The sequence below is a fragment of the Oncorhynchus gorbuscha genome, linkage group LG23, assembly GCF_021184085.1.
Source record: "Oncorhynchus gorbuscha isolate QuinsamMale2020 ecotype Even-year linkage group LG23, OgorEven_v1.0, whole genome shotgun sequence".
Lineage (NCBI taxonomy): Eukaryota > Metazoa > Chordata > Actinopteri > Salmoniformes > Salmonidae > Oncorhynchus > Oncorhynchus gorbuscha.
In genome coordinates, this window is record NC_060195.1 from 47122407 (window position 1) to 47149912 (window position 27506).

A 27506-nucleotide genomic window follows, 5' to 3' on the forward strand; every position below is an offset into this window, starting at 1 on the left:
GAAACGCTGTTAGCACGCACCCCGATGACTAGCTAGCCAATTCACATCAGTTACACCAGCCTAATCTCGGGAGTTGATAGGCTTGAAGTCATAAACAGCTCAATGCTTGAAACATAGTTAAGATCTGCTGGCAAATGCACGAAAGTGCTGTTTGAATGAATGCTTGCAAGCCTGCTGCAGCCTACCACCGCCCAGTCAGACTGCTCTATCAAATATCAAATCATATACTTGATTATAACATAATAACACACAGAAATACGAGCCTTAGGTCATTAATATGGTCAAATCCAGAAACTATCATTTCGAAAACAAAATGTTTATTCTTTCAGTGAAATACGGAACCATTCCGTATTTGATCTAATGGGTGGCATCCATAAATCTAAATATTGCTGTTACATTGCACAACCTTCAATGTTATGTCATGATTATGTACAATTCTGGCAAATGAATTACAGTCTTTGTTAGGAAGAAATGGTCTTCACACAGTTCGCAACGAGCCAGGCGGCCCAAACTGCAGCATATAACCTGACTCTGTTTGCACGGAACGCAAAATAAGTGACACAATTTCCCTAGTTAAAAGAAATTAATTTTAGCAGGCGGTATTAACTAAATATGCAGGTTTAAAAATATATACTTGTGTATTGATTTTAAAGAGAGGCATTGATGTTTAACCTTTGGTGCAATGACAGGTCTTTTTTTGCGAATGCGCTTGTTAAATCATCATGTAACGGTTGTCGTCTTCCTCTTCTGAGGAGGAGTAGAAAATATCAGACCAATATGCAGCGTGGTCAGTGTTCGTTATATTTATCACACTGAACACAGAAAACAAACGAACAGGCAAATAAAGGAAAATCGAAACAGTCCCATATGGTGAAAACACTGAAACGGAAAATAACCACCCACAAACAAGAGTGGGAAAACAGGCTACCTAAGTATGGTTCTCAATCAGAGACAACGATCGACAGCTGCCTCTGATTGGGAACCATACCAGGCCAAACACATAGAAATATAAACACAAGAACAAAACATAGAATGCCCACTCCAACTCACGCCCTGACCAACCTAAAATTGAGACATACCAAAAGGAACTAAGGTCAGGACGTGACGCATCACCCGTTTGGCGAAGTAGGCTGTGATTCGATGAGAAATTAACAGGCACTGTGTCGATTATATTTAAAGCAGGACAAGCAAGATAAACTAGTAACATCATCAACCATGTGTAGTTAACTAGTGATTATGTTAAGATTGATTGTTTTTTATAAGATAAGTTTAATGCTAGCTAGCAACTTACCTTGGCTCCTGGCTGCACTCGCGTAACAGGTAGTCAGCCTGCCACGCAGTCTCCTCGTGGAGTGCAATCAGCCACAATCGATGTGCAAAAATGCAGATTACCGATTGTTATGAAAACTTGAAATCGGCACCAATTAATCGGCACTAATTAATCGGCCATTCCGATTAATCGGTCGACCTCTAGTTGATATTACATTAAAGTACATGGTGCACAGATAACTTTCTTGATAAAAACATTAAGAAAACAAAAGAGATACATTGATTGTAGAAGGAACAAAACTGAACTACCCCCTACGGCGATCAATGGGGAACCAGTTGATAGAGTGACCATCGGAAAGTTTTCAGACCCCTTGGCATACTAGTCAGGATCGAGGCAAAGATAAACGGAGCAAAGTACATAGATCCTTGATGAAAATCTGCTCCAGAGCTCTCAGGACCTCAGACTGGGGTGAAGGTTCACCTTCCAAAAGGACAACGACCCTAAGCACACAGCCAAGACAATGCAGGAGTGGCTTTGGGACAATCTCTGAATTATCTTGAGTTGCCCAGCCAGAGCCTGGACTTGAACCCGATCGAACATCTCTGGAGAGACCTAAAAACAGCTGTGCAGCGGCGCTCCCCATCCAACCTGACAGAGCTTGAGAGGACCTGCAGAGAAGAATGGGAGAAACTCCCCAAATACAGGTGTGCCAAGTTTGTAGCGTTATACCTAAGAAGACTCCAGGCTGGAATCGCCTCGAGTCGATTGTTAGCAAACATTTCTAAAATCTTGTTTTTGCTTTGTCGTTATGGGGTTTTGTGTGTAGATTGATGAAGGGAAAAAAAATATTTAATTTTAGAACAAGGCTGTAACCAAACAAAATGTGCAAAAAGTCAAGGGGTCTGAATACTTTCCGAAGGCACTGTATATAATTCCATACATTTTTTTCAACTGGTACTGGGAGACCTTCAAACGATTCTTGTGAGGCCTGTGGGTGTCCTAGAGCAAAACAACATGTACGTTCATGAGAGTATCATCTTTCCACAGAGGGGTCATAATAGTTTTGTAGGCCAAACCGTTCGGACGCTACAGACAATTCTGTGAGATTGTCCTTATCCTGTAACTGCAAAGTTCATTTTCACCTCTCAACTTGTCGCAGGCTTTTAGTACCTCCCTCACAGTACACTCATCCCACTCATCCCAAAAATGTATGAATGTCACACATTTCTCCCTTTCCAAAGAATCTTTAATAATAGACTCGCTGCTCCTTATTTATAGCCGTTCTGGCGTCACCTTGATTCCTCATTCAACTGCATAATTAATCTGCCACATTTTCCAAATCAATCTTTGCTAGCCTCCTAGGAAAAAGGGAGAGCTGATGTAGGACAACCACAGAGGTGTGTTATTCATTAACCTTGCACACTTGAGGATGGAACTTGTTCCTTACTACAGGTGGTCATGCACCTCTCACTGGCCCTGAATTCACGAGTCTGTGTCTCGAAATGAACTTGAACAAGTGATTCTTGAAGCCCCTGGGAGCAACAGCTTGTGGGTCAATTCCATTTCGATTCAACAATTAGAATTTGAACTGGAATTGGCCACCACTCCCGTCCATTATCTTTTTCTTAAATTGGAATTGCGTGTCTATCTTTTCCCATATTATTATCAACATGTGAACCCAAACTATTTACCTCCCCTTGAGACAGGTTGATGTTCTTATCTTGTGGTGTTTGGTCTTTACAGAGCAAATAACCAAATGTTTACTATTTTGAAATGGCTATGGATTGACTGGGCTGGCAGACAGTGTCAAGGAAACCCACAGAGAGAACTGTCCACTTCGTTAATGTCTCGGTGGGTTTTAAACACTTCCATTACAGGGAACACCACCTCCCCAGTTCTTCCCACACCAGCCGCCACTGGCGAAAGCCTAATGCATTTCTCCCAGATTTGATCAAGCCTGTTAATGTGATTATATGAGAAGCTCTCTCTCTCTCTCGCACACACTCACACACACACATATACACACACAAACACACTTTATAGGCCCACTTAAAATGCAAATGACCAACCGATGACTGGTGCCTCCACTCCAGCAGTCCCTTTTCCTGATTTCCCCCTGGTGCCTAAATCAAATCAAATCAAATCAAATCAAATCAAATCAAATTGTATTTGTCACATACACATGGTTAGCAGATGTTAATGCGAGTGTAGCGAAATGCTTGTGCTTCTAGTTCCGACAATGCAGTGATAACCAACAAGTAATCTAACTAACAATTCCAAAACTACTGTCTTATACACAGTGTAAGGGGATAAGGAACATGTACATAAGGATATATGAATGAGTGATGGTACAGAGCAGCATACAGTAGATGGTATTGAGTACAGTATATACATATGAGATGAGTGTGTAGACAAAGTAAACAAAGTGGCATAGTTAAAGTGGCTAGTGATACATGTGTTACATAAGGATGCAGTCGATGATGTAGAGTACAGTATATACATATGCATATGAGATTAATAATGTAGGGTAAGTAACATTATATAAGGTAGCATTGTTTAAAGTGTCTAGTGATATATTTACATCATTTCCCATCAATTCCCATTATTAAAATGGCTGGAGTTGGGTCAGTGTCAATGACAGTGTGTTGGCAGCAGCCACTCAGTGTTAGTGGTGGCTGTTTAACAGTCTGATGGCCTTGAGATAGAAGCTGTTTTTCAGTCTCTCGGTCCCAGCTTTGATGCACCTGTACTGACCTCGCCTTCTGGATGATAGCGGGGTGAACAGGCAGTGGTTCGGGTGGTTGATGTCCTTGATGATCTTTATGGCCTTCCTGTAACAACGGGTGGTGTAGGTGTCCTGGAGGGCAGGTAGTTTGCCCCCGGTGATGCGTTGTGCAGTCCTCACTACCCTCTGGAGAGCCTTACGGTTGAGGGCGGAGCAGTTGCCGTACCAGGCGGTGATACAGCCCGCCAGGATGCTCTCGATTGTGCATCTGTAGAAGTTTGTGAGTGCTTTTGGTGACAAGCCAAATTTCTTCAGCCTCCTGAGGTTGAATAGGCGCTGCTGCGCCTTCTTCACGACGCTGTCAGTGTGAGTGGACCAATTCAGTTTGTCTGTGATGTGTATGCCGAGGAACTTAAAACTAGCTACCCTCTCCACTACTGTTCCATCGATGTGGATAGGGGGGTGTTCCCTCTGCTGTTTCCTGAAGTCCAAAATCATCTCCTTAGTTTTGTTGACGTTGAGTGTGAGGTTATTTTCCTGACACCACACTCCGAGGGCCCTCACCTCCTCCCTGTAGGCCGTCTCGTCGTTGTTGGTAATCAAGCCTACCACTGTTGTGTCGTCCGCAAACTTGATGATTGAGTTGGAGGCGTGCGTGGCCACGCAGTCGTGGGTGAACAGGGAGTACAGGAGAGGGCTCAGAACACACCCTTGTGGGGCCCCCGTGTTGAGGATCAGCGGGAAGGAGATGTTGTTGCCTACCCTCACCACCTGGGGGCGGCCCGTCAGGAAGTCCAGTACCCAGTTGCACAGGGCGGGGTCGAGACCCAGGGTCTCGAGCTTGATGACGAGCTTGGAGGGTACTATGGTGTTGAATGCCGAGCTGTAGTCGATGAACAGCATTCTCACATAGGTATTCCTCTTGTCCAGGTGGGTTAGGGCAGTGTGCAGTGTGGTTGAGATTGCATCGTCTGTGGACCTATTTGGGCGGTAAGCAAATTGGAGTGGGTCTAGGGTGTCAGGTAGGGTGGAGGTGATATGGTCCTTGACTAGTCTCTCAAAGCACTTCATGATGACGGAAGTGAGTGCTACGGGGCGGTAGTCGTTTAGCTCAGTTACCTTAGCTTTCTTGGGAACAGGAACAATGGTGGCCCTCTTGAAGCATGTGGGAACAGCAGACTGGTATAGGGATTGATTGAATATGTCCGTAAACACACCGGCCAGCTGGTCTGCGCATGCTCTGAGGGCGCGGCTGGGGATGCCGTCTGGGCCTGCAGCCTTGCGAGGGTTAACACGTTTAAATGTCTTACTCACCTCGGCTGCAGTGAAGGAGAGACCGCATGTTTCCGTTGCAGGCCGTGTCAGTGGCACTGTATTGTCCTCAAAGCGGGCAAAAAAGTTATTTAGTCTGCCTGGGAGCAAGACATCCTGGTCCGTGACTGGGCTGGATTTCATCTTGTAGTCCGTGATTGACTGTAGACCCTGCCACATGCCTCTTGTGTCTGAGCCATTGAATTGAGATTCCACTTTGTCTCTGTACTGACGCTTAGCTTGTTTAATAGCCTTACGGAGGGAATAGCTGCACTGTTTGTATTCAGTCATATTGCCAGACACCTTGCCCTGATTAAAAGCAGTGGTTCGCGCTTTCAGTTTCACACGAATGCTGCCATCAATCCACGGTTTCTGGTTAGGGAATGTTTTTATCGTTGCTATGGGAACGACATCTTCGACGCACGTTCTAATGAACTCGCACACCGAATCAGCGTATTCGTCAATATTCCCATCTGACGCAATACGAAACATGTCCCAGTCCACGTGATGGAAGCAGTCTTGGAGTGTAGAGTCAGCTTGGTCTGACCAGCGTTGGACAGACCTCAGCGTGGGAGCCTCTTGTTTTAATTTCTGCCTGTAGGCAGGGATCAGCAAAATGGAGTCGTGGTCAGCTTTCCCGAAAGGGGGGCGGGGCAGGGCCTTATATGCGTCGTGGAAGTTAGAGTAACAATGATCCAAGGTTTTACCACCCCTGGTTGCGCAATCGATATGCTGATAAAATTTAGGGAGTCTTGTTTTCAGATTGGCTTTGTTAAAATCCCCAGCTACAATGAATGCAGCCTCCGGATAAATGTTTTCCTACAGGATATATTCGGAACTGGGTCTTCAAACTCATTTTCCAGACTAAACTGCGTGACAGCCTAGAGGATGAACCAGGCCTGCCACTCAGCCTCTTTTCTTCCCAGACTGCTTGCCCATTGCATTAACTTTTACATGACATATTTTATTTCCGGTTCTCTCTCTCCTCCCCTACAGTTTGTGGCCCACCCCAACTGCCAGCAGCAACTGCTGACGATCTGGTATGAGAACCTGTCGGGCCTGAGGGAGCAGACCATCGTTGTGAAGTGCCTGGTGGTGGTGGCGGTGGCCTTTGGTCTGCCCCTACTGGCCATGGGCTATTGGTTCGCTCCATGCAGTCGGGTAAGAGTACCACGTCCTCTGACCAAACCGCTGAGTGTCGTTTACCAACCTGAAACACTTGGTCAGAATTCAGATGTAGTCTTGGTCAGAGCAATGTTGATGGAGTATGTTGTTCACAAGGCTGCACAAAAATAAAATATATTGTTTCAAAGCGTTAAAGAGGGGCAAAGTGCAGTTTTGTTTTTACCGTTTTGCCTCTTATTTGTCAACTCATGCACAATTTGTCTCTCCTTCACATCGGAGTGCCGGTGCAGGCTCTTTGCATGTCTTGACCAATCAGATTCACTGAAAATACAGGTCGTGTGGGCCGGGCACAAAGCTCAAGGCATGCTCTCCACTTTCCTCCGGTAATTATTTAGTAGGCTACTAACAACAGAAGCTGCAGAGTGTAGCCTACTATGCGCCCTGTCCCTCTGGCCAGGGTAAACGAAGCGGTAACGTTGTGTATTTATAGACCATTTGTTTGTGAGATAATGTGAATGGGATCAAATTAGGTTAAAATTCATACTTGGGCTGACTAGGCCACCTAGACTTTTTTTCTATCCAAAATTATTAGAACGCAGTTATTTACAACTCTACAAAGTTCAAACCAATACATATGATTGGCTTTCGCTCTCTCTGACCTGCTCTCTCGACTTCTGAATACTCGGCTATGAAAAGCCACCAACTGACATTTACTCTTGAGATGTTGAACTGTTGCAACCCTCTTTAACCAATATGGTTATTATTTGACCCTGCTGGTCATCTATGAACATTTGAACGTGTTGAAGAATAATCTGGTCTTAATGGCCATACTCTTATCTCCACCCATCATAGCCAGAAGAGGACTGGCCAACACTCAAAGCTTGGTTTCTCTCTAGGTTTCTTCCTAGGTTTCTGGCAACCTGGGGAGTTTTTTTTCTAGCTACAGTGCTTCCTCATTGCTTGCTCTTTGGGGTTTTATCTGTATAGCACTTTGTGACAACTACTGATGTAAAAGAGCTTTATAAAATCAATTAGATTGATTGAATCTGATTGCTAATTGTTTTGCAATGTGAAAAGTAATATCTGCCAAACGAGTATAGATATAATTATGGCATGCAAGGCCACCCACCTCCATCATTCCTGCCACTCAGAACCTCACAACTGGAGTATGTCTCGGCTGAAATACAGAGTTTGGACAGAATTCACCAATTGTGTTCCCTTCAATTATCTAAACTCTAACCAGAGCATATGAAGCGTATCGTGTCTAGCCCATAGAATGACATATAGAATAGTAATGTATAGCGCCTCTTTTGTCCATGTACCCTAACTCTTCCTCTTAAAAGTAAAACAAAGACATTTACAGCCACCTTTGACTTAAGTAAGTAAGTCTAGGAGTGTGAGTGCATAGTGTGTTTATTTGTTTATATTCACTTACCCTGCGTTTTTTATTTTTTTATTTCACCTTTATTTAACCAGGTAGGCTACTTGAGAACAAGTTCTCATTTACAATTGCGACCTGGACAGGTTAAAGCATAGCAGTTCAACACATACAACAACACAGAGTTACACATGGAGTAAAACAAATATACAGTCAATAATTCAGTAGAAAAATAAGTCTAAATACAATGTGAGCAAATAAGGTGAGAAAAGGGAGGTAAAGGCAAAAAAAAAGTTTTTTAAAAAGGCCATGGTGGTGAAGTAAATACAATATAGCAAGTAAAACACTAAAATGGTAGATTTGCAGTGGAAGAATGTGCAAAGTAGAGGGAAATAATGGGATGCAAAGGAGCAAAATAAATACATACAGTAGAGGGGAGAGGTAGTTGTTTGGGCTAAATTATAGATGGGCTATGTACAGGTGCAGTAATCTGTGACCTGCTCTGACAGCTGGTGCTTAAAGCTAGTGAGGGAAATAAGTATTTCCAGTTTGAGATTTTTGTAGTTCGTTACAGTCATTGGCAGCAGAGAACTGGAAGGAGAGGCGGCCAAAGGAAAAATTGATTTGGGGATAAACATGCTGGAGCGCATGCTACAGGTGGGTGCTGCTATGGTGACCAGCGAGCTGAGATAAGGGTGTACTTTACCTAGCAGGTTCTTGTAGATGACCTCGAGCCAGTGGGTTTGGCGGCGAGTATGAAGCGAGGGCCAGCCAACGAGAGCGTACAGGTTGCAGTGGTGGGTAGTATATGGGGCTTTGGTGACAAAACGTCTGGAACTGTGATAGACTACATCCAATTTATTGAGTAGGGTAATGGAGGCTATTTTGTAAATGACATCTCCGAACGTGTCAGTAGTATAGCAAGGGTCTCTTGCAACGCTCCAATGAATGTTAGTGTTACATTTGATATCTTAAGGGATGTTGTTTGCAACGCTCCAGATATCACTATAAAAATAATTTCCGTAAAGTTAAGTGGTTGTAGTATAGTTACTCTATAGACTTATGGACTGATTTCTCGCGTTGCATCCCACGGACCCCCACTGAAGGTATTACTTGCTATTACTTACCTACTGTATGCAAGTTGAATGCACTGAGTGTAAGTCACTCTGAATAAAAGCATCTGCTAAGTGACTGAAGTGTAAATGTGATCCTTTTTATTATGTAGCTGGGAAATGTCCTGCGCAGCCCCTTCATGAAGTTTGTGGCCCATGCCGCGTCCTTCATCATCTTCCTGTGCCTGCTGTTGTTCAACGCATCGGACCGCTTTCAGGGCATCAGCACCATGCCAAACGTGACCGTCACTGACTACCCCATGCAGATCTACCGGGTCAAGACCACCGAATTCAGCTGGACCGAGATGCTCATCATGGTCTGGGTCACAGGTGAGACAGGATTTATTTGTTTAACATTTTGTGGTACTGTGCAGCGTTGCACTGCACCAGAGGGGCTTGGAAATGTGTGGTCAGAGGCAAGGGGATAAATCAGAGCCACGTTTCAGGGGCGCGTAAAGATTCCATAAAGTTTCAAAGGAGAACAACCTCGGTGATTAAACAATAAAGTTCAACGATGCCTGAAAGTCTAAGCCTCCAGGGGGGGCTTTATTGCTATAGGCCATAGAAATGCATTGAATAACACATTTATAAATGGAAAAATAGATGACTGTCCTATATTTAGGATATATAAGAAAGCTCAGGAAATATATACTGTATGTATATATACGATTTCCATATTTCCATACTTTCATTCATTTGTTTTGAACCAGTACCGAGTTACCCTCAGACAAATCCTGTGACACTTGTGGGGGTGGTAGAGCAAAACGGAGAACACCACTGTGTTCGTGAGTGCCTTAGTAGTTTGTGGCCCAATAGACGTTTTTTGTGATAGGAACAATTTTTGGGATATCGCCTTGTCTGTCAAACAGTGCTGTAAATCTGCCACCTTCCACTGCAGATGCACAGGCACTTCAATCGACTCTGATTTTATTTTTAAACTGAAAGTAGCTTTTCTCCAAAACCAGTACTTCTGTCAGTTAATTAGTTACCCAATTAAAGTTACCCATACAAAATGTATTCACTGTTTACCGGATTTTCCACTCAGAAAAGTGAGACGAGCAGAAAAAAAAACAAATAATAATTAATTCGGTAGATAAGGAATAACAGTACTTTATCACATTGTCCTAGGCTATATGGACATGAACAATAGGCAAAATATTCCATTTCAGACTAATTTCATGATTATTATTAATACACAAAGTAACATCAATGAACATTATTCACATAGGATGTTATTCTATCATATTCAAACAATAAAAAAAATAAAAGTTATGTATGAATGTATTATCAGTTCATGAATCTACTTAATTGCATAGCCTAACAAATTAAACAATGATTGACAATAAATAATTGAAATCAAATTCAAATGTTGATCCATAATAATGAGTGACCTGAATGCATCTCTATAGCCTTGGCGTTAACAAAATATTCATACAAATATGATTAGGCCTCTCATAGACTAGGCCTTTTAGAAAGAGGTGCAATCAAGTTAGATCTGCCAAATTTAACATAGCATTGGAAAAAATACATAAATCCAGCCTTCGAGTATAACATTTCATCATTATCCAAAAGAAGCAATTAGAAGCATCAATCTATATAGAGCAAGCGTGACTAAATTCGAGCCTAGGAACTTTGTTCACCACATCCTCCTTCGATTGTCTCGCCTGGCTACCACGAAAAGCCCCCACCTGCTGATCTGCACGAAGTGTGTGCGTGCCACTGGCGATGTACTTTGCTCGACATGCTAGCTGTTCTCGGGTAGTACCAGTAAAATGTAAGTTATGAATCGCAAATCACCATACAACTGACACACTTCGATTTCATCAATCATTTTGACTTCAATTTGGTTGTCCAAAATACTATCAGCTCGCACTGCGTCTTTGCTGATGAATGCCTTGATCTCTGGCCAGTCAAATGGTTAAATTACATTGTTATTTAATCTATTAATCGCTTCTGAAAATGATGCAATAACCATGAATTTAACCAACTGTTTGTTTATAATGAAGGACGTCCTACATTTAACCTGGACACATAAATAGTAGGAATTTGTGTTGGCTTCAGCCATGACTGCATGAAAAATGAAACATCTGCACGTCACCTGCAGGTGCGAGTGTGTGTTTCACTGTCCAATCCGAGGCTCGTACATGATCTGAGCGTGTGATCTCAGGCTGTTTGGTCTCTTGGGCATCAACTTTGGTAAGGCTCAAGGGAGAGCGGACAGGGCATTATACACAAAGAGTCGCATATATTGGCAAGAAAATAACGCATCTGATTTTTACTTTTTTTTGGGGTGTGGAGAAAAGTGAGGCGGGACATACGCTAAACAGTAATTCAACTTTGTTCGGCTAAAAGTTATGGTATCAATATTATTGCAAGGATGAGGGGACCCTCAATGGTATATAGAGCAAGTCAGGATGTCATGTGAAACCATGTGTTCTGATATACTAATCATATAGTAATATTTGGTTTTCGAAAAGACACTCAAAATATCAACATTCATATACAAATTCCTTAGAATCCCTATATTTGCATATATTTACTTTAGACCATATTAAACAGATATTTGAAACAAACAATTCAAGATGGTGCCGACAGACATGGCAGCTCTGCTTCTAGCTCCTAAGCAACTTTGCAGTATTTTATTTCTTACACTATTAGCTCAGAGTGTTTTTTGGTGTTATTACATACAGCTGTAAAAAACTTTTGCATATCAAAGCGGTGGTAACTCACCAGCACTACGACCAGGAATATGACTTTCCCGAATTGGATCCTTTGTTCACACCCCCCAGGGAAATTGAATTTATCCCAAATGCTGCTCCAGGATGCCACCGCCCACTTCTAGACCAACTCAGGAGGCAGGCGCACCATCTACCACTTCCAAGTATATTACTCTCTGGTGTTCAGACTCTGGACAATAAAGTAGACAAGCTCAGGGCGAGGATCTCCTTCCAGAGAGACATCAGGGACTGTAACATACTCTTGTTTCATATAATCATGGCTCTCTCTGGATATACTGTCCCCGTCCATACAACCAGCTGGGTCATCAGGACATCGCACAGACAGCAATGAACATCTCTCCGGGAAGAAGGTAATTTGGTTCACCTGACCTAGAATACCTCACAATCAAATGCTGACCGTATTACCTCCCAAGATAATTATCTTTGGTTATAGTCACAGCCGTGTGTATTCCGCCTCAAGCCAATGATATCTTCCTGCGTTCCGTTCCTCCTCAAGACACAAAGGAATTCTCCGGTTGGAACTTTATTGAAGATTTATGATAAAAACATCCTAATAATTGATTCTGTACTTAGTTTGAAATGTTTCTTTGGAATTTTTTGTCCGAAGAAATGGTCGACCAGCACCAGCATTTGGATAGGTGCACCAAACGCGCTAACAAAAGTAGCTAATTGGACATAAATAACGGACATTATCGAACAAATCAAATCATTTATTGTGGACCTGGGATTCCTGGGAGTGTATTCTGATGAAGATCATCAAAGGTAAGGGAATATTTATCATGTAATTTCTGATTTATGTTGACTCCAAAATGGCAGCTAATTGTATTATATTTCTGAGCGCCGTCTCAGTTTATTGCATGGTTTGCTTTTCCGTAAAGTTTTTTTTAAATCTGACACAGCGGTTGCATTAAGGAGAGGTATATCTATAATTCCATGTATATAACTTGTATTATCATCTACATTTATGATGAGTATTTATGTTTAATTGATGTGGCTATGCAAAATCACTGGATATTTTGGAACTAGTGAATGTAACGCGATTTTTGGATATAAATATGAACTTTATCAAACAAACATACATGTATTGTGTAACATGAAGTCCTATGTCATCTGATGAAGATCATCAAAGGTTAGTGATTCATTTTATCTCTATTTGTTAATTTTTGCTGAGACTCTCTTTGGCTGGATAAATGGCTTTGTTTATTCTGTGGCTTGGTGGTGACCTGACAATCGTTTGTGGTGCTTTCGCTGAAAAGCATATTTTAAATCAGACACTGGTGGGATTAACAACAAGATTACCTTTAAAACAGTATAAGATACATGTATGTTTGAGGAATTTTAATTATGAGATTTCTGTTGTTTTGAATTTGGCGCCCTGCACTTTCACTGGCTGTTGTCATATCATCCGGTTAATGGGATTTCACCTCAAAGAGGTGTTAAACCTATATCATTGACTAACCCCTTCAAATAGGGTTAATAAAAACAGCTGAAACAACAGCAAAAGCATAAGCAATACAACCAAACAACATTTTCTGATTTATTATCAAGAAGACTGTGTTTCAGAGAGGTGGTCGTTTGATTTCTCAAACCTGATGACATGCTGAATATTCTCACCACAACACTTGGGATGCACGGGCAGAAACCAGATCCAGTTCCACAAGGCACAGCTTTGGATAAACAGCCATCCTTGCCTGCCAGAACTGGAGAGGTGACTCTACCATTTATTTCCGCAGCTCACTCGGGACACTTAATGCCCTGCCAGGTTGACCCCCCGTATGGACAGTGACCTCAGACACAATCTTCGAAGTGAGGAAATCCGTATTTCTGAAGAACTGTGTTTGAGATGCTTGCTGGATTCAACGTGCTGGCATCTTGCTGGAGTCCTGCCGCTCCACAGCTGTACTCCTTGATTTGCTGAAGTACAAAAGACTTCCCTCGTCAGTGGCCATCACTGAAGTTGGAGACTTATATTTCCCTCGCTAACTAAACATCAGCTATCTGAGCAGCTAACCAATCGCTGCAGCTGTACATAGCCCATCTGTAAATAGCCCACCCAATCTACCTACCTCATCCCCATTTTGTTTTTATTTACTTTTCTGCTCTTTTGCACACAGTATTCTACTTGCACATCACCATCTGCTCATCTATCACTCCTGTTTTAATTTGCTAAATTGTAATTACTTTGCTACTATGGCCTATTTATTGCCTTACCTCCTCACGCCATTTGCACACACTGTATATAGATGTCTTTTTTTCGATTGTGTTATTAACTGTATGCTGTATGCTGTGTTGTTTTTTGTGTCGCACTGCTTTGCTTTATCTTGGCCAGGTCGCAGTTGTAAATGAGAACTTGTTCTCAACTAGCCTACCTGGTTAAATAAAGGTGATATTTAAAAAATAAAATAAAAAACTTTTTGCTAACATCTCCAGCAAGCTGCACTATCTTAGCCCACTCACACACCCTGCTCACCCTCTGATTTCTTCCCTCTTAGCTACTGATGGTGATGCCCAAGCTAGGTCTATTTGAAACATCGGCATATACTGGCAGCATTTACCCGCCAGATTCAGAAGCTCTAAAATTCCATGAGAAAAAAACTCCATTACAGTTTAAAAGAAACTAAAATAATTTAACATAGTTTTTATTTGATTTATTTTGCAGTCAAAGATTATAGTTTCAGTATAGTTTTAGTTTTAAAGATGTTATTTTTTTAAACATTTCTATCAAGGCACAAGGTGAGACCCAGATGCAGATGGTTGGCGTCTTACAATGTTTATTAAACCAAAGGGGTAGGCAAGAGAATGATCGTGGACAGGTAAAAAGGTCAAAACCAGATCAGAGTCCAGGAGGTACAGAGTGGCAGACAGGCTCGTGGTCGAGGCAGGCAGAAAGGTCAGGCAGGTGGGTACAAAGTCCAGAAACAGGCAAAGGTCAAAACTGTGAGGACTAGAAAAAGGAGAATGCAAAAAGCAGGGGAACGGTAAAAACGCTGGTTGACTTGAAACATAAAGTCGAACTGGCACAGAGACAGGAAACACAGGGATAAATACACTGGGGAAAATAAGTGACACCTGGAGGGGGTGGAGACAATCACAAGGACAGGTGAAACAGATCAGGGCGTGACTATTTCAGTTTACTATATTAACATTTTTTAAATTTAGTAGACACTCTCATCCAGCGTGATTTAGAGGAGCAATTAGGGTTAAGTCCCTTCCTCAAGGGCATCTCAACAGACTTTTCACCTAGTCAGCTCAGGGATTAAAACCAGCGACCTTTTGGTTACTGGCGCAACTCTCGAACCTGCTTGGGTTTTCCTTTTCAGCATATACTAAATTGTTTTTCCAAATGTAGTTTTTATTTTGGTTTTCGTTTACTAAAATAAACTTACGGCAGAGGCTGCCGAACTATCGTCAAAAGTCAGACTAGGCCCACTGCATAGTTTCAGATGGCTCTCTATCCCCACTCTTCGATCAAAACAGAAATGGACATTTTTTTGTTTCGTGCAGCAATAGAGTTGTGTTTGTACCAGGGCTTAGAGTTTTTAATCTGTAGTGTTTAAATAAATGCACAGTTAGATTCATTCAGTTGATTTAAATAAACAAATTAACCTATTTTCAGGCCCTCAATGTGGTTTCTTTAGGTAGACATTAGGTGATTACTGAATCAACACACTGCAGTCTCACTATTGCCAGTCATGTTAATTAGTGCACGACATAGCAAAACAATTCGCAATGGAAAAGGAAAATGAGCATTCTTACTGGATATGTCCAGATAGTCCCTCTTCGTTTCAGATCTTTTTTTCAGTTTGATACCTAATTAACACAACCCATTTCCTCTTGATGTTGTTTCCCCTGCAGACATTTTTCTCTCAGTTTCAGAACATTTTAATCTGTTTGGTGCCTATTGAACACAACCCACAACTTTGTTGATTCCTCTGCAGGGATGATGTGGTCGGAGTGTAAGGAGCTGTGGACCGAGGGGCCCAGGGAGTACATGCAGCAGCTGTGGAACGTTCTGGACTTCGGCATGCTTTCCATCTTCATTGCCGCTTTCACCGCTCGGTTCTTTGCCTTCCTCCAGGCCACCAGAGCCCAGCAGTACGTCAACGAAAAGATCCACACCACCGACCTCTCCCTAGTGACCCTACCCCCGGAGGTCAAATACTTTACCTACGGTGAGAGAAGAGCTACTGTATCGATGCACCCAATCAAATGTTATTTGTCACAGAAATAGTGACACGGGCAATAAATACACAGTGAATAATATTAAGGAGTAAAAGTAGCATGTCTACATAGAGAGTACCAGTACCGAGTCGATGTGCAGGGGTACAAGGTAATTAAGGTTGCTATCAAATCCAATTTTATTGGTCACATACCTGTGATTAGTAGATGTTATTATGGGTGTAGCGAAGTGCTCGTGCTTCTAACCCCCGACAGTGCAGTAATATCTAACAAGTAATATCTAACAAATTACACAACATATACCCAATACACACAAATCTAAGTGGGAATGAATTAAGACTATATATATGGACAAGTGATGTCAGAGCGGAACGGACTAAGATACAGAAAAATGTTTATACATATGAGATGAGTAATGCCATATATGTAAACATTATTAAGTGACTAAGATACCATAGAATAGTATAGAAAACAGTATATACATATAAGATGAGTAATGCCAGATATGTTAACATTATTAAAGTGACTAGTGTTCCATACCTTAAAGTGGCAAGTGATTCCTAGTTTATGCCTATAGGCAGCAGCCTCTAATGTGCTGATGATGGCTGTTTAACAGTCTGATGGCCTTCAGATAGAAGCTGTTTTTCAGTCTCTCGGTCCCAGCTTTGATGCACCTGTACTGACCTCGCCTTCTGGATGATAGCGGGGTGAACAGGCAGTGGCTCAGGTGGTTGGTGTCCTTGAGGATCTTTTTGGCCTTCATGTGACATCAGGTGCTGTCGGTGTCCTGGAGGGCGGGTAGTTTTCCCACGGTAAAACGTTGGGCAGACCGCACCACCCTCTGGAGAGCCTTGCGATTGCGGGCGGCTGTAGTTGCCATACCAGGTGGTGGTACAGCCCGACAGGATGCTTTCAATTGTGCATCTGTAACAATTTGTAAGGGTTTTAGGCCTAATTTCTTTAGCCTCCTGAGGTTGAAGAGGCTCCGTAGCGCCTTCTTCACCACACTGTCTGTGTGGGTGGTCCATTTCAGTTTGTTAGTGATGTGTACGCCAAGAAACCTGAAGCTTTCCACCTTCTCCACTGCGGTACCGTTGATGTAGGTGGGGGTGCACCCTTTGCTGTTTCCTGACGTCCACGATAATCTCCTTTATTTTGTTGACGTTGAGTGAGAGGTTGTTTTCCAGGCACCGCACTCTCAGAGCCCTCACCTATTCACTGTAGACTTTCTTGTCATTTTGGTAATCAAGCCTACTACTGTTGTGTCATCTGCAAACTTGATGATTGATTTGGAGGCGTGTATGACCATGCAGTCATGGGTGAACAGAGAGTACAGGAGGGGGCTGAGCATGCATCCTTGTGGGGCCCCATTGTTGAAGATCAGCGGAGTGGAGGTGATGTTTCTTACCTTCACCACCTATGGGCAGCCTGTCAGGTTCAGACCCAGGGGCTCAAGTTTAATGCTGAGCTTGGAGGGTACTATGGTGTTGAATGCTGAGCTATAGTCAATAAACAGTATTCTTACATAAATATTCTACTTGTCCAGATTGGACAGAGCAGTGTGCAGAGTGATGGCGATTGAATTGTTTGTGGATCTATTGGGGTGGTAAGCAAATTGAAGTGGGTCTAGGGTGGCAGGTAAGGTAGAGGTGATATGATCTTTGACTAGTCTCTCAAAGCACTTTCATGATGACAGAGGTGAGTGCTACAGGGCCATAGTTTTTAAGTTCAGTTACCTTTGCCTTCTTGGGTACAGGAACAATGGTGGCCATCTTGAGCATGTGGGGACAGCAGACTGGGATAGGGAGATATTGAATATGCTCGTAAACACACCAGCCAGCTGGTTAATGGTGGTTAATGGTTAACACATTTAAATATTTTACTCAGGTTGGTCATGGAGAAGGAGAGCCCACAGTCCTTGGTAGCGGGCCACATCGGTGGCACTGTGTTATCTTCAAATCGTGTGAAGAATGTGTTTAGCCTGTCCGGAAGCAAGATGACCCGGAACATATCCCAGTCCACAGTGTGCGCGCATGCTGTGTGTGTGTGTGTGTGTGTGTGTGTGTGTGTGTGTGTGTGTGTGTGTGTGTGTGTGTGTGTGTGTGTGTGTGTGTGTGTGTGTGTGTGTGTGTGTGTGTGTGTGTGTGTGTGTGTGTGTGTGTGTGTGTGTGTGTGTGTGTGTGTGTGTGTGTGTGTGTGTGTGTGTGTGTGTGTGCGCGTGCTGTGTGCGCGTGCTGTGTGTGTGTGTGTGTGTGTGTGTGTGTGTGTGTGTGTGTGTGTGTGTGTGTGTGTGTGTGTGTGTGTGTGTGTGTGTGTGTGTGTGTGTGTGTGTGTGTGTGTGTGTGTGTGTGTGTGCGTGCGTGCGTGCATGCGTGCGTGCGTGTTGGGATGTCAGTGTGAGTGTGTGGGTGTGGGTGGAGTCCAGTGTGTGTGCTAAGAGTGCAAGAGAGTTAGTGCAAAAAAGGGTAAATGCAGATAGTCCGGGTAGCCATTTGATTAGCTATTTAGCAGTCTTAAGGCTTGGGGGTAGAAGCTGTTCAGGGTCCTGTTGTTTCCAAACTTGGCAACAGTGTATGACTTGGGTGGCTGGAATCTCTAACCATTTTTTGGGCCTTCCTCTGACACTGCCTGGTGTAGAAGTCCTGGATGGTAGGGAGCTCGGCCCCAGGGATGTACTGGGCCGCACTCACTACTCTCTGTTGCAGCTTGTGGTCGGATGCCTTGCAGTTGCCATACCAAGCGGTGATGCAGCCAGTCAAGATGCTAACAATGGTGCAGCTGTAGAACGTTTTGATGATCTGAGTGCCCATGCCAAATATTTACAGCCTCCTGAAAAGGGGGAAGTGGCACTGATGTGCCCAGTTCACAACTGTGTGGGTGTGTATGGACCATGTTAATTCCTTATTGATGTGGACAGAGAGGAACTTGAAGCTCTCGAACCGCTCTAATACAGCCCCTGAACCGCTCCAATACAGCCCCATCGATGTGGATGGGTGCATACTTGCCCCTCCGTTTCCTGTAGTCCACGATCAGCTCCTTTATCTTGCTGTAGTTGAAGGAGAGGTTGTGCATTGAAGATCCACACTGCCAGCTCACATATTTACTCCCTATAGACTGCGTCATCGACATCGGTGATCACTCCTACCACCGTCTTGTCATCAGCAAACTTGATGATGGTGTTGGAGCTGTGCGGGCCCTGCAGTCGTGGGTGAACAGGGAGGAAGGGACAAAAGAATAATCCCCTGAGGGGCCCCGTGTTAATGGTCAGCGTGTCGGATGTGTTTTTACCTGCCCTGGGGGCGGCCGGTCCGGAAGTGCAAGATTGAGTTGCAGAGGGAGGCATTCAGTCCCAGGGCCCTGAGCTTGGTGATGAACTTGGAGGGCACTATGATGTTGAATGCTGAGCTGTAGTGAATGAACAGCATTCTTTCTTCTTTTTTAAAAAGTAAACATCTTTAATACACAGAAGCATCCAGGGTGTTGTATGTGTTTATTTGAATGAGAGTGTGTGTATGTGCATGTCTACAAACACCTGCATGGCATCAGCCTCAGGCAAACAGCATTCTTACATGGGCATTCCTTTTGTCTCGGTGGGTGAGGGCAGTGTGGAGTACAATAGAAATTGTGTAATTTGTGGATCTTTTGGGGCGGTATGCGAATTGGAGTGAGTTCATGGTGTCTGGGATGATGGTGTTGATATGAGCCATGACCAGCCTTTAAAAGCATTTCATGGTTAAAGATGTGAGTGTTATTGGGCGATAGTAATTTAGGCAGGTTATCTTGGCGTTCATGGGCATGGGACAATGGTGGTCTGTTTGAAACAAGTTGGTATAACAGACCAGGTCAGAGATGGTTGAAAATGTCAGTGAAGACACTTGCCAGCTGGTCAGTGCATGCGCTGAGTACGCGTCCTGGTATTCCATCTGGCCCCGCAGCCTTGTAAATGTTAACCTGTTTAAAAGGTCTTAAAGGTCTTACTCACATCGGCTACAGAGAGCGAGATCACACAGTCACCCAGAACACCTGGTGCTCTCATGCATGGTTCAGTGTTGCTTGCCTCTACGGAGCATAGAAGGCATTTAACTTGTCTGGTAGACTCATGTCGGTGGGCAGCTCACGGCTGGGCTTCGCTTTATAATTCATGATAGTTTGCAAGCCCTGCTACATCAGTCGAGCGTCAAAGCCAGCATAGGATTCGATCTTTGTCCTGTATTGATGCTTTGCCTGTTTGATGGCTTGTTGGAGGGTGTAGTGGGATTTCTTATAAGCTTCTGGATTAATGTCCCGAACGTTGAAAGTGGCAGCTCTAGCATTTAGCTTAGTGCGGATGTTGCATGTAATCCATGGCTTCTGGTTGGGGTATGTACGTACAGTGGTTCCTCCTTTAAAAGTTGTGAGCTTCCACTGCAGGACTTAGAGGTACCCAGCGTCTCTGCTTCATTGTTCCAGACCACCGCAAGGGGGGAGTTAGAGCACACATTATGCATTTGGGTCCAAAGGTTTTTATATGACCAATCATATCGAGTGGTTCCAATGACAAAATAATGTTATGCCACCCGTCGCTGGTGACTTTCTCCGGCAAAGATGTCTGACAAAAACATTACGGTGGAAGCAAATGTAAGAAATGATGATGTCATAACGAGTCAAGCAAAAACAAATTGAGGAATATGTTAGAGACATATTTGTAGAGAAAAACGATTGTGCATATTTTTTGTCATAAAGTTCATTTACGAAAATTGCTATTTAGCATGTTAGCTGACTAGCTAACACTAGCCAGCTAGCTAGCTAGTGTTATGACATGAGTATGAAATTGTAATGTGTGTTGTACAAAGCTGAGGTAACTATTTACTTGTGTAGTGGAAGATAAAAATAACTGTGTCCCTATGGATGTGTAGCTAGCTCCAGTATGTAGCTGATCTGTGTATGGACCCTAAAACCTTAGGTTCTGAACTAATATTCATACCAATCTATGAACCTCGGGTATCATAGTTGTTGTATCGACTTCAAGTCTGAATGGCATTAATGAAGCCTATGGATAGAGTAGAATATAATAACTTTATTGTGCCATGGATGCAAGTCCTATATACATGTACTGTAGTTATTACCACGCATGGGATCCCCATATTGTAGCCTTTACATGGAATATATCCACTGATCATGTACTCTTCCTTGGCAAATAAAGGTGCGGTTAAGGTATGAATCTCTGTGAGACATTCTTTTTCAGTCATATCCAATACCAGATGTATAAAACTCCATTCTTTGAATGATGCTGTATCTACATGTATGTTTTACAATTATACACTTCAACAGTGTTTACCGCTCCTGGGACAACAAAGATTACACATTGTAACTATGCAATAGACTAGAAACATGATTTAAGTAAAGGCTGATTTGAAATTCATATATACAGAAGAAAAAAAAAACACTACACATCCTATGCATATCTAACTCCCTTCATCTGCATTAATCTGAGGACACAGGATAGGTGTAGTATTTCAATGAGATACTTAATTTCAACCAGTGGAGAATGTGAAACACTTTATTGAAAGTTCTTTATCCAGGTGTTTATAAATACATAATACATGCATTATAATTCTGATCATTGTTATATTATAAATACAAGTTATATCTGTACTTCAATGCACATATGGTGTGCATTATTTTAAAAAAGAGGAGGTGGCGAGAGAGGTGTCTAAGACAGAAAGGGAAAGAGGTAAGAACTGAGGAGCGGGAAAGACAGCAGTACTACACTAATATTCTCTTGAGCAGGGAGCAGGTTTCGAGCCCTCAACATTCTAGCCCGAAGTCAATATACATATATTGGTCTTGGGTCCTGAGTGGCGCCGCGGTCTAAGGCACTGCATCTCGGTGCAAGAGGCATTACTACAGTCCCTGGTTCGAACACAGGCTGTATCACATCCAACTGCGATTGGGAGTGCCATAGTGCGGCACACAATTGGCCCAGCGTCATCCGGGTTTGGCCGGGGTAGGCTGTCATTGTAAGTAAAAATTTGTTCTTACCTGACTTGCCTAGTTAAATAAAGGTTAAATTTAAAGAAACAACTGGCGGCAACCGCAGTGCAGTCAATAGGAGATGAACAGTTGCAGGTGCTGAAAATATAGCTAACTTGTGATGCAACTGTTGCACACCAACAGATGGAGAAAACGTACACCCGTCGAGCAATTCATTTCAACAATATTCTTCATTTTAATTTGACTTTACAAACAACAAGAGGGCTTAATTGGAGTTTATTTCTTCGGGGCCTAGACCTACAGTGGGGAGAACAAGTATTTGATACACTGCCGATTTTGCAGGTTTTCCTACTTACAAAGCATGTAGAGGTCTGTAATTTTTAGCATAGGTACACTTGAACTGTGAGAGACAGAATCTAAAACAACAATCCAGAAAATCACATTGTATGATTTTTAAGTAATTAATTTGCATTTTATTGCATGACATAAGTATTTGATCACCTACCAACCAGTAAGAATTCCTGCTCTCACAGACCTGTTAGTTTTTCATTAAGAAGCCTTCCTGTTCTCCACTCATTACCTGTATTAACTGCACCTGTTTGAACTCGTTACCTGTATAAAAGACCTGTCCACACACTCAATCAAAAAAAAAAATTGCATTAACAGAAAAAATGTCTGGCAATTAAATAACGTGCCACAGAATAGCACAGCAGCCAACAAGGTGTGCTGCAGTATGACACAACTTTTAAAGGAGGAACCACTGTACGGTCACTATGAAGACAACGCCGTCGATGCACTTATTAATGAAGCTGGTGACTGATGTAACTGATTTCCCAAAGGAAGGGAGAGGGAGGGCCTTGTATGCGTTACTGAGTGTGGAGTAAAGGTTATTTAGAGTTGTGTCGCCTCTATTTGCATAGGTGACATGCTGGTAAAAATCTGGTAAAACGGATTTTGTTGAGTGTGGTGTTAGTGCCAGCATTGGTTTGTGGTGATAAATAGACAGCTACAAAAAAATATAGATGGGAACTCTTGTTAAATAGTATGGTCTGCAGCTTATCATGAGTGATTCTAACTCGGGCAAAAGAAAAACTCTAGACTTCCTAAACATTAGAGATCGCGCACCAGCTGTTGTTATCAAAGAGACACACCGCTGGCCCTCTCGCCTTACCCGAGTCTGCCATCTGATCTTGTCGATGCATAGAAAAAACAGAGTTGGATATCCATGTCCTCGTTCAGCCACCACTCCGAGAAACATAGGATATTACATTTTTTTCAGGTCCCGTTGATAGGATTGTCTCAAACGGAGTTCAACCAGTTTCTTCTCCAGTGACTGCACGTTCGCCAACAAAGTAGAGGGCAATGATGGTCTACTTGCTTGCCAACGTAGTCAAGACACCACCTCGCTTGCCTCTCTTTCGCTGCTGCTTTCTCTTTCGAGTCCCAGGGATCAGTCCCTAGCCCGCGGTAAGCAGAATGTCCAAAAATGGTCATCAAATCGAGGTTAATGATCACTGTTCTGATGTCCACAAGCTGTTTTCGGTCATATGAAATGATGGCAAGAAACATTATTGACAAAAAAAATGTAAGATCAGCAACAATCAAATTATTTTTAATGCAGACTTCGCCAGGAACAGCTATCCACTGCAGCACCATCTTCTTAATCCTGTGATAGGTACAGTTGATACAAGTAGGCATCTTGCACACATCTACAAATACCACCACAAATGTCAATACAGATGTTTCCTGATCACTTGCCCTGCAAGACGTGTAACAGTGTTAGCAATGATTATGCTTAAGGGCAGGCACACTAATCTCAAGAATCACTAGATTCTTACCACAGGTTAAGCTCTAATTGTCTAATCGTACACAGTGACGTACACATACAGAATGACTTTAAGGGCAACATTATCCACCTAGTACACTGCACGCAGAAGGGAGACAAATGATCATTAGGTATATCATTAGAACATGCAAAAGGGCAAACATATAAAATCACATAAACACCTGTTTTTAATTTGACATTGAGAGCGTAAGTGGCCTTTGCAAATCATGGTAGCACCTTATTTTATAGTCCTGTTTCATTTAGTTTTAGCTGACGTTTACTGAGAAATTGTATGTATTGGTGCTTGTGTTGATGAATCCTAAAGAAACAAAAGACTACTTTTAGGGGAATTATTATACAATTACTATTTGCTCTATTATTTCAAAGCCCACAAAGACATAGTGTGGGACGGTAAAACAAAGTGTAACCCAACCATTGTGCAGAACTGTCATATAACGCAATGCATTAAACACATTGTTCATGTTGCTGTTGCCCATTCCTCCACATAGCAAGGGACAAGTGGCTGCCGTCAGACCCCCAGCTGATCTCAGAAGGGCTGTACGCCATCGCTGTGGTGCTGAGCTTCACACGCATCGCTTACATTCTGCCGGCTAATGAGAGCTTTGGACCACTCCAGATCTCCCTGGGCCGCACGGTCAAAGACATCTTCAAGTTCATGGTCCTGTTCATCATGGTCTTCCTGGCGTTCATGATCGGCATGTTCATCCTCTATTCTTACTACTTGGGTGCCAAGGTCAACCCGGCCTTCACCACGTGAGTGCTATAGCAGACATATAGAGGACACTTGTGTATAGAGAACACTTATTGGAATAGACATATGGTGAGACACTTATGGGAACAGACTTATAGGGACTCACCACATTTTGAGAACATTAATTAATGGTCACTCAGGCAGGTCTGGAGTCAGTGACAGGTACAGTTACTCCGTAATGGACTGACAGTCAGTAGGGAGGCTTTGTACACATTCAACCATACTGTTTTATCCCTAAAATGAATACACTCCTAAAACATCAGACTTGAGAATACGATTGGTACACATTTACAAAGTAATACTGCTTGGGCTCTATCTACATTAAAAACTCCAACAAATGAGTTCTCCATTCATGTTGGGAGCTCTTTTCTTCCTCTATTGAGCCCATTCATGCAGTGCTAGCTCATTCAGTCTATCGACTCAGTCATTGTAGTGCAGAATGAAGTTGAAAATGGCCAACCTTGGACTCCCTTTCTAAGAGTTCTTCAAAACTGAATTGGAAAAGGCACCGCCGAGCTTGTGGCAGCTCAGCAAAAATAACTAATTTCACACTGGAGTGGATTACCGCCAAGGTTACTGTTTCCGAGCTGAGGCTGAGAGAAAATGAAATCCTTCCCATTGTTATGGTTATTATTTTCCTCTATTGTTCTAGTGTCCATATTGCATTTCATTAGTCAAGCTGCCTTGGCATAAATGGAACACACACACACACACACACTTACAAATGCAACACATACACACATCTAACATTGCCAAGAGTCACAATGGTCATTTATGCTCTTACCAAGGACATCTGTGGAATTCAGAAAATACAGCAAAATCACCTGAAATAAAAAATATATATAATTTCATGGCAAAAATTCTCACGTTATAAATGTTTCTCAAAGGGACTTTGGCAACCAGAATACTATAACACAGGATGATACATTTTAGTATTAAGCAAGACATATGCCAATATATTTGGTTCATTCCCCACACACTTAGGCCACACATGAGGTGACATCACTTTATTTAAAGCAGCACTTTATCACCTGCCACTTTGGGCAACAGCCAAATGTAGTTTGTGATTTCACTAGGGCACAACAACAAACTAGAAACCCCTAATCTGATCAGCCTGTCCTATAGCTTTCTTATCCCCTTCCTTCCGTCCTTGTCACCATAGGGTGGAGGAGAGCTTCAAGACTCTGTTCTGGTCTATATTTGGACTGTCCGAGGTGTCCTCTGTGGTGCTCAAGTACAACCACAAGTTCATCGAGAACATCGGCTATGTGCTCTATGGAATCTACAACGTGACCATGGTGGTGGTGTTGCTCAACATGCTGATCGCCATGATCAACAGCTCCTATCAAGAAATCGAGGTGAGTGACTGGTGTTGTGAAGTTGCCCCTAGATACTGATATTGGGTAAATAAGAGAAATTCCCCACTAATCATTAAGGTTAGGATTGGGGAAGGGAAGCAGATCCTAGATCTGTACGTAGGGGGAAACTTCACCGCAGAGGTAAGTCAGTGGCATCAGTAGACCCACCATGTCATCTGATTATAGGTATAGGGATACTAGTGTATTTTTGTGTAATATTTTTGTATGCAGGGCATTCGGAAAGTATTCACTTTTTCAAAATGTTGTTACGTTACAGCCTTATTCTAAAATGAAAAAAATAATCTCATGAAGTTACACACAATACCCCATACCCCATAATGACAAAGCAAAAAACGTTTTTTAGAACTTTTTGCAAATGTGTAAAAAAAAAAAAAAAACGGAAATATCACATTTACGTAAGTATTCAGACACTTTATTCAGTACCTTGTTGAAGCACCTTTGGCAGTGATTACAGCCTTAACTTTCTTGGATATGACGCTACAAGCTTGGCACACCTGTATTTGGGGAGTTTCTTCATTCTTCTCTGCAGATCCTCTCAAGATCTGTCAGGTTGCTGCACAGCTATATTCAGGTCTCTCTAGAAATGTTCGATTGGGTTCAAGAAAGGGCTCAGGCTGGTCCATTCAAGGACATTCAGAGACTTGTCCCGAAGCCACTCTTGCATTGTCTTGGCTGTGTGCTTATAGTCGTTGTCCTGTTCGAAGGTGAACCTTCGCCCCAGTCTGAGGTCCTGAGAGCTCTGGAGCAGGTTTTCATCAAGTATCTCTGTACTTTGCTCCGTTCATCTTTCCCTCGATCCTGACTAGTCTCCCAGTCCCTGCCACTGAAAAACATCCCCACAGCATGATGCTGCCACCACCATGCTTCACCGTAGGGACGGTAATGGCCAGGTGATGAGCGGTGCCTGGTTTCCTCCAGACGTGGCGCTTAGCATTCAGGTCAAAGAGTTCAATCTTCGGTTCATGAGACCAGAGAATCTTGTTTCTCGTGGTCTGATAGTCCTTTAGATGCCTTATCCAAAACACAAGCGGGCTGTCATGTGCCTTTTTTTGAGGAGTGACTTTCATCTGGCCACTCTACCATAAAGGACTGATTGGTGGAGAGCTGCAGAGGTGGTTGTCCTTCTGGAAAGTTCTCCAATCTTCACAGGGGAACTCTGTACCTCTGTCATAGTGACCATTGGGTTCTTGGTCACCTCCCTGACCAAGGCCCTTCTCCCCCAAGTGGTCAGTTTGGTCAGGTGTCCAGCTCTAGGTAGAATCTTGGTGGTTCCAAACTTCCTCCATTTAAGAATGATGGAGACCTTCAATGTTGCTGAATGTTTTTGGTACCCTTCCCCAGATTTGTGCCTTGACATAATCCTGTCTCGGGAGCTCTGCACAAATCCTTCGACCTCATGGCTTGGTTTTTGCTCTGACATGCACTATCAACTGTGGAACCTTATATAGACAGGTGTGTTCCTTTCCATATCATGTCCAATAAATGGAATTTACCACAGGTGGACTCCGATCAAGTTGTATAAACAAGGATCTCAAGGATGATCAATGGAAAGAGGATGCACCTAAGCTAAATTCTGAGTCTCATAGGGTCTGAATATTTATGTAAATAAGGTATTTATGGTTTTTAAAATGTTTAATACATTTGCAAACATTTATAAAAACCTGTTTTCAATTTGTCATCATGGGGTATTGTGAGTAGATTGATGAGGGAACATTTGAA

At 42.8% G+C, this 27506-nt stretch overlaps 1 protein-coding gene across 1 annotated transcript in view; it reads left to right on the plus strand.

The window, feature by feature from the left end:
• LOC124011211 (short transient receptor potential channel 3-like) overlaps positions 1-27506 on the plus strand; it is a 72944-nt gene that overhangs the window by 24683 nt on the left and 20755 nt on the right. The window contains exons 3-7 of the mRNA XM_046324343.1: positions 6303-6467; positions 9035-9251; positions 15598-15831; positions 24146-24410; positions 25571-25766. Coding sequence (XP_046180299.1) covers positions 6303-6467; positions 9035-9251; positions 15598-15831; positions 24146-24410; positions 25571-25766 — 1077 coding nt within the window. The remainder of the gene's footprint in view (positions 1-6302; positions 6468-9034; positions 9252-15597; positions 15832-24145; positions 24411-25570; positions 25767-27506) is intronic.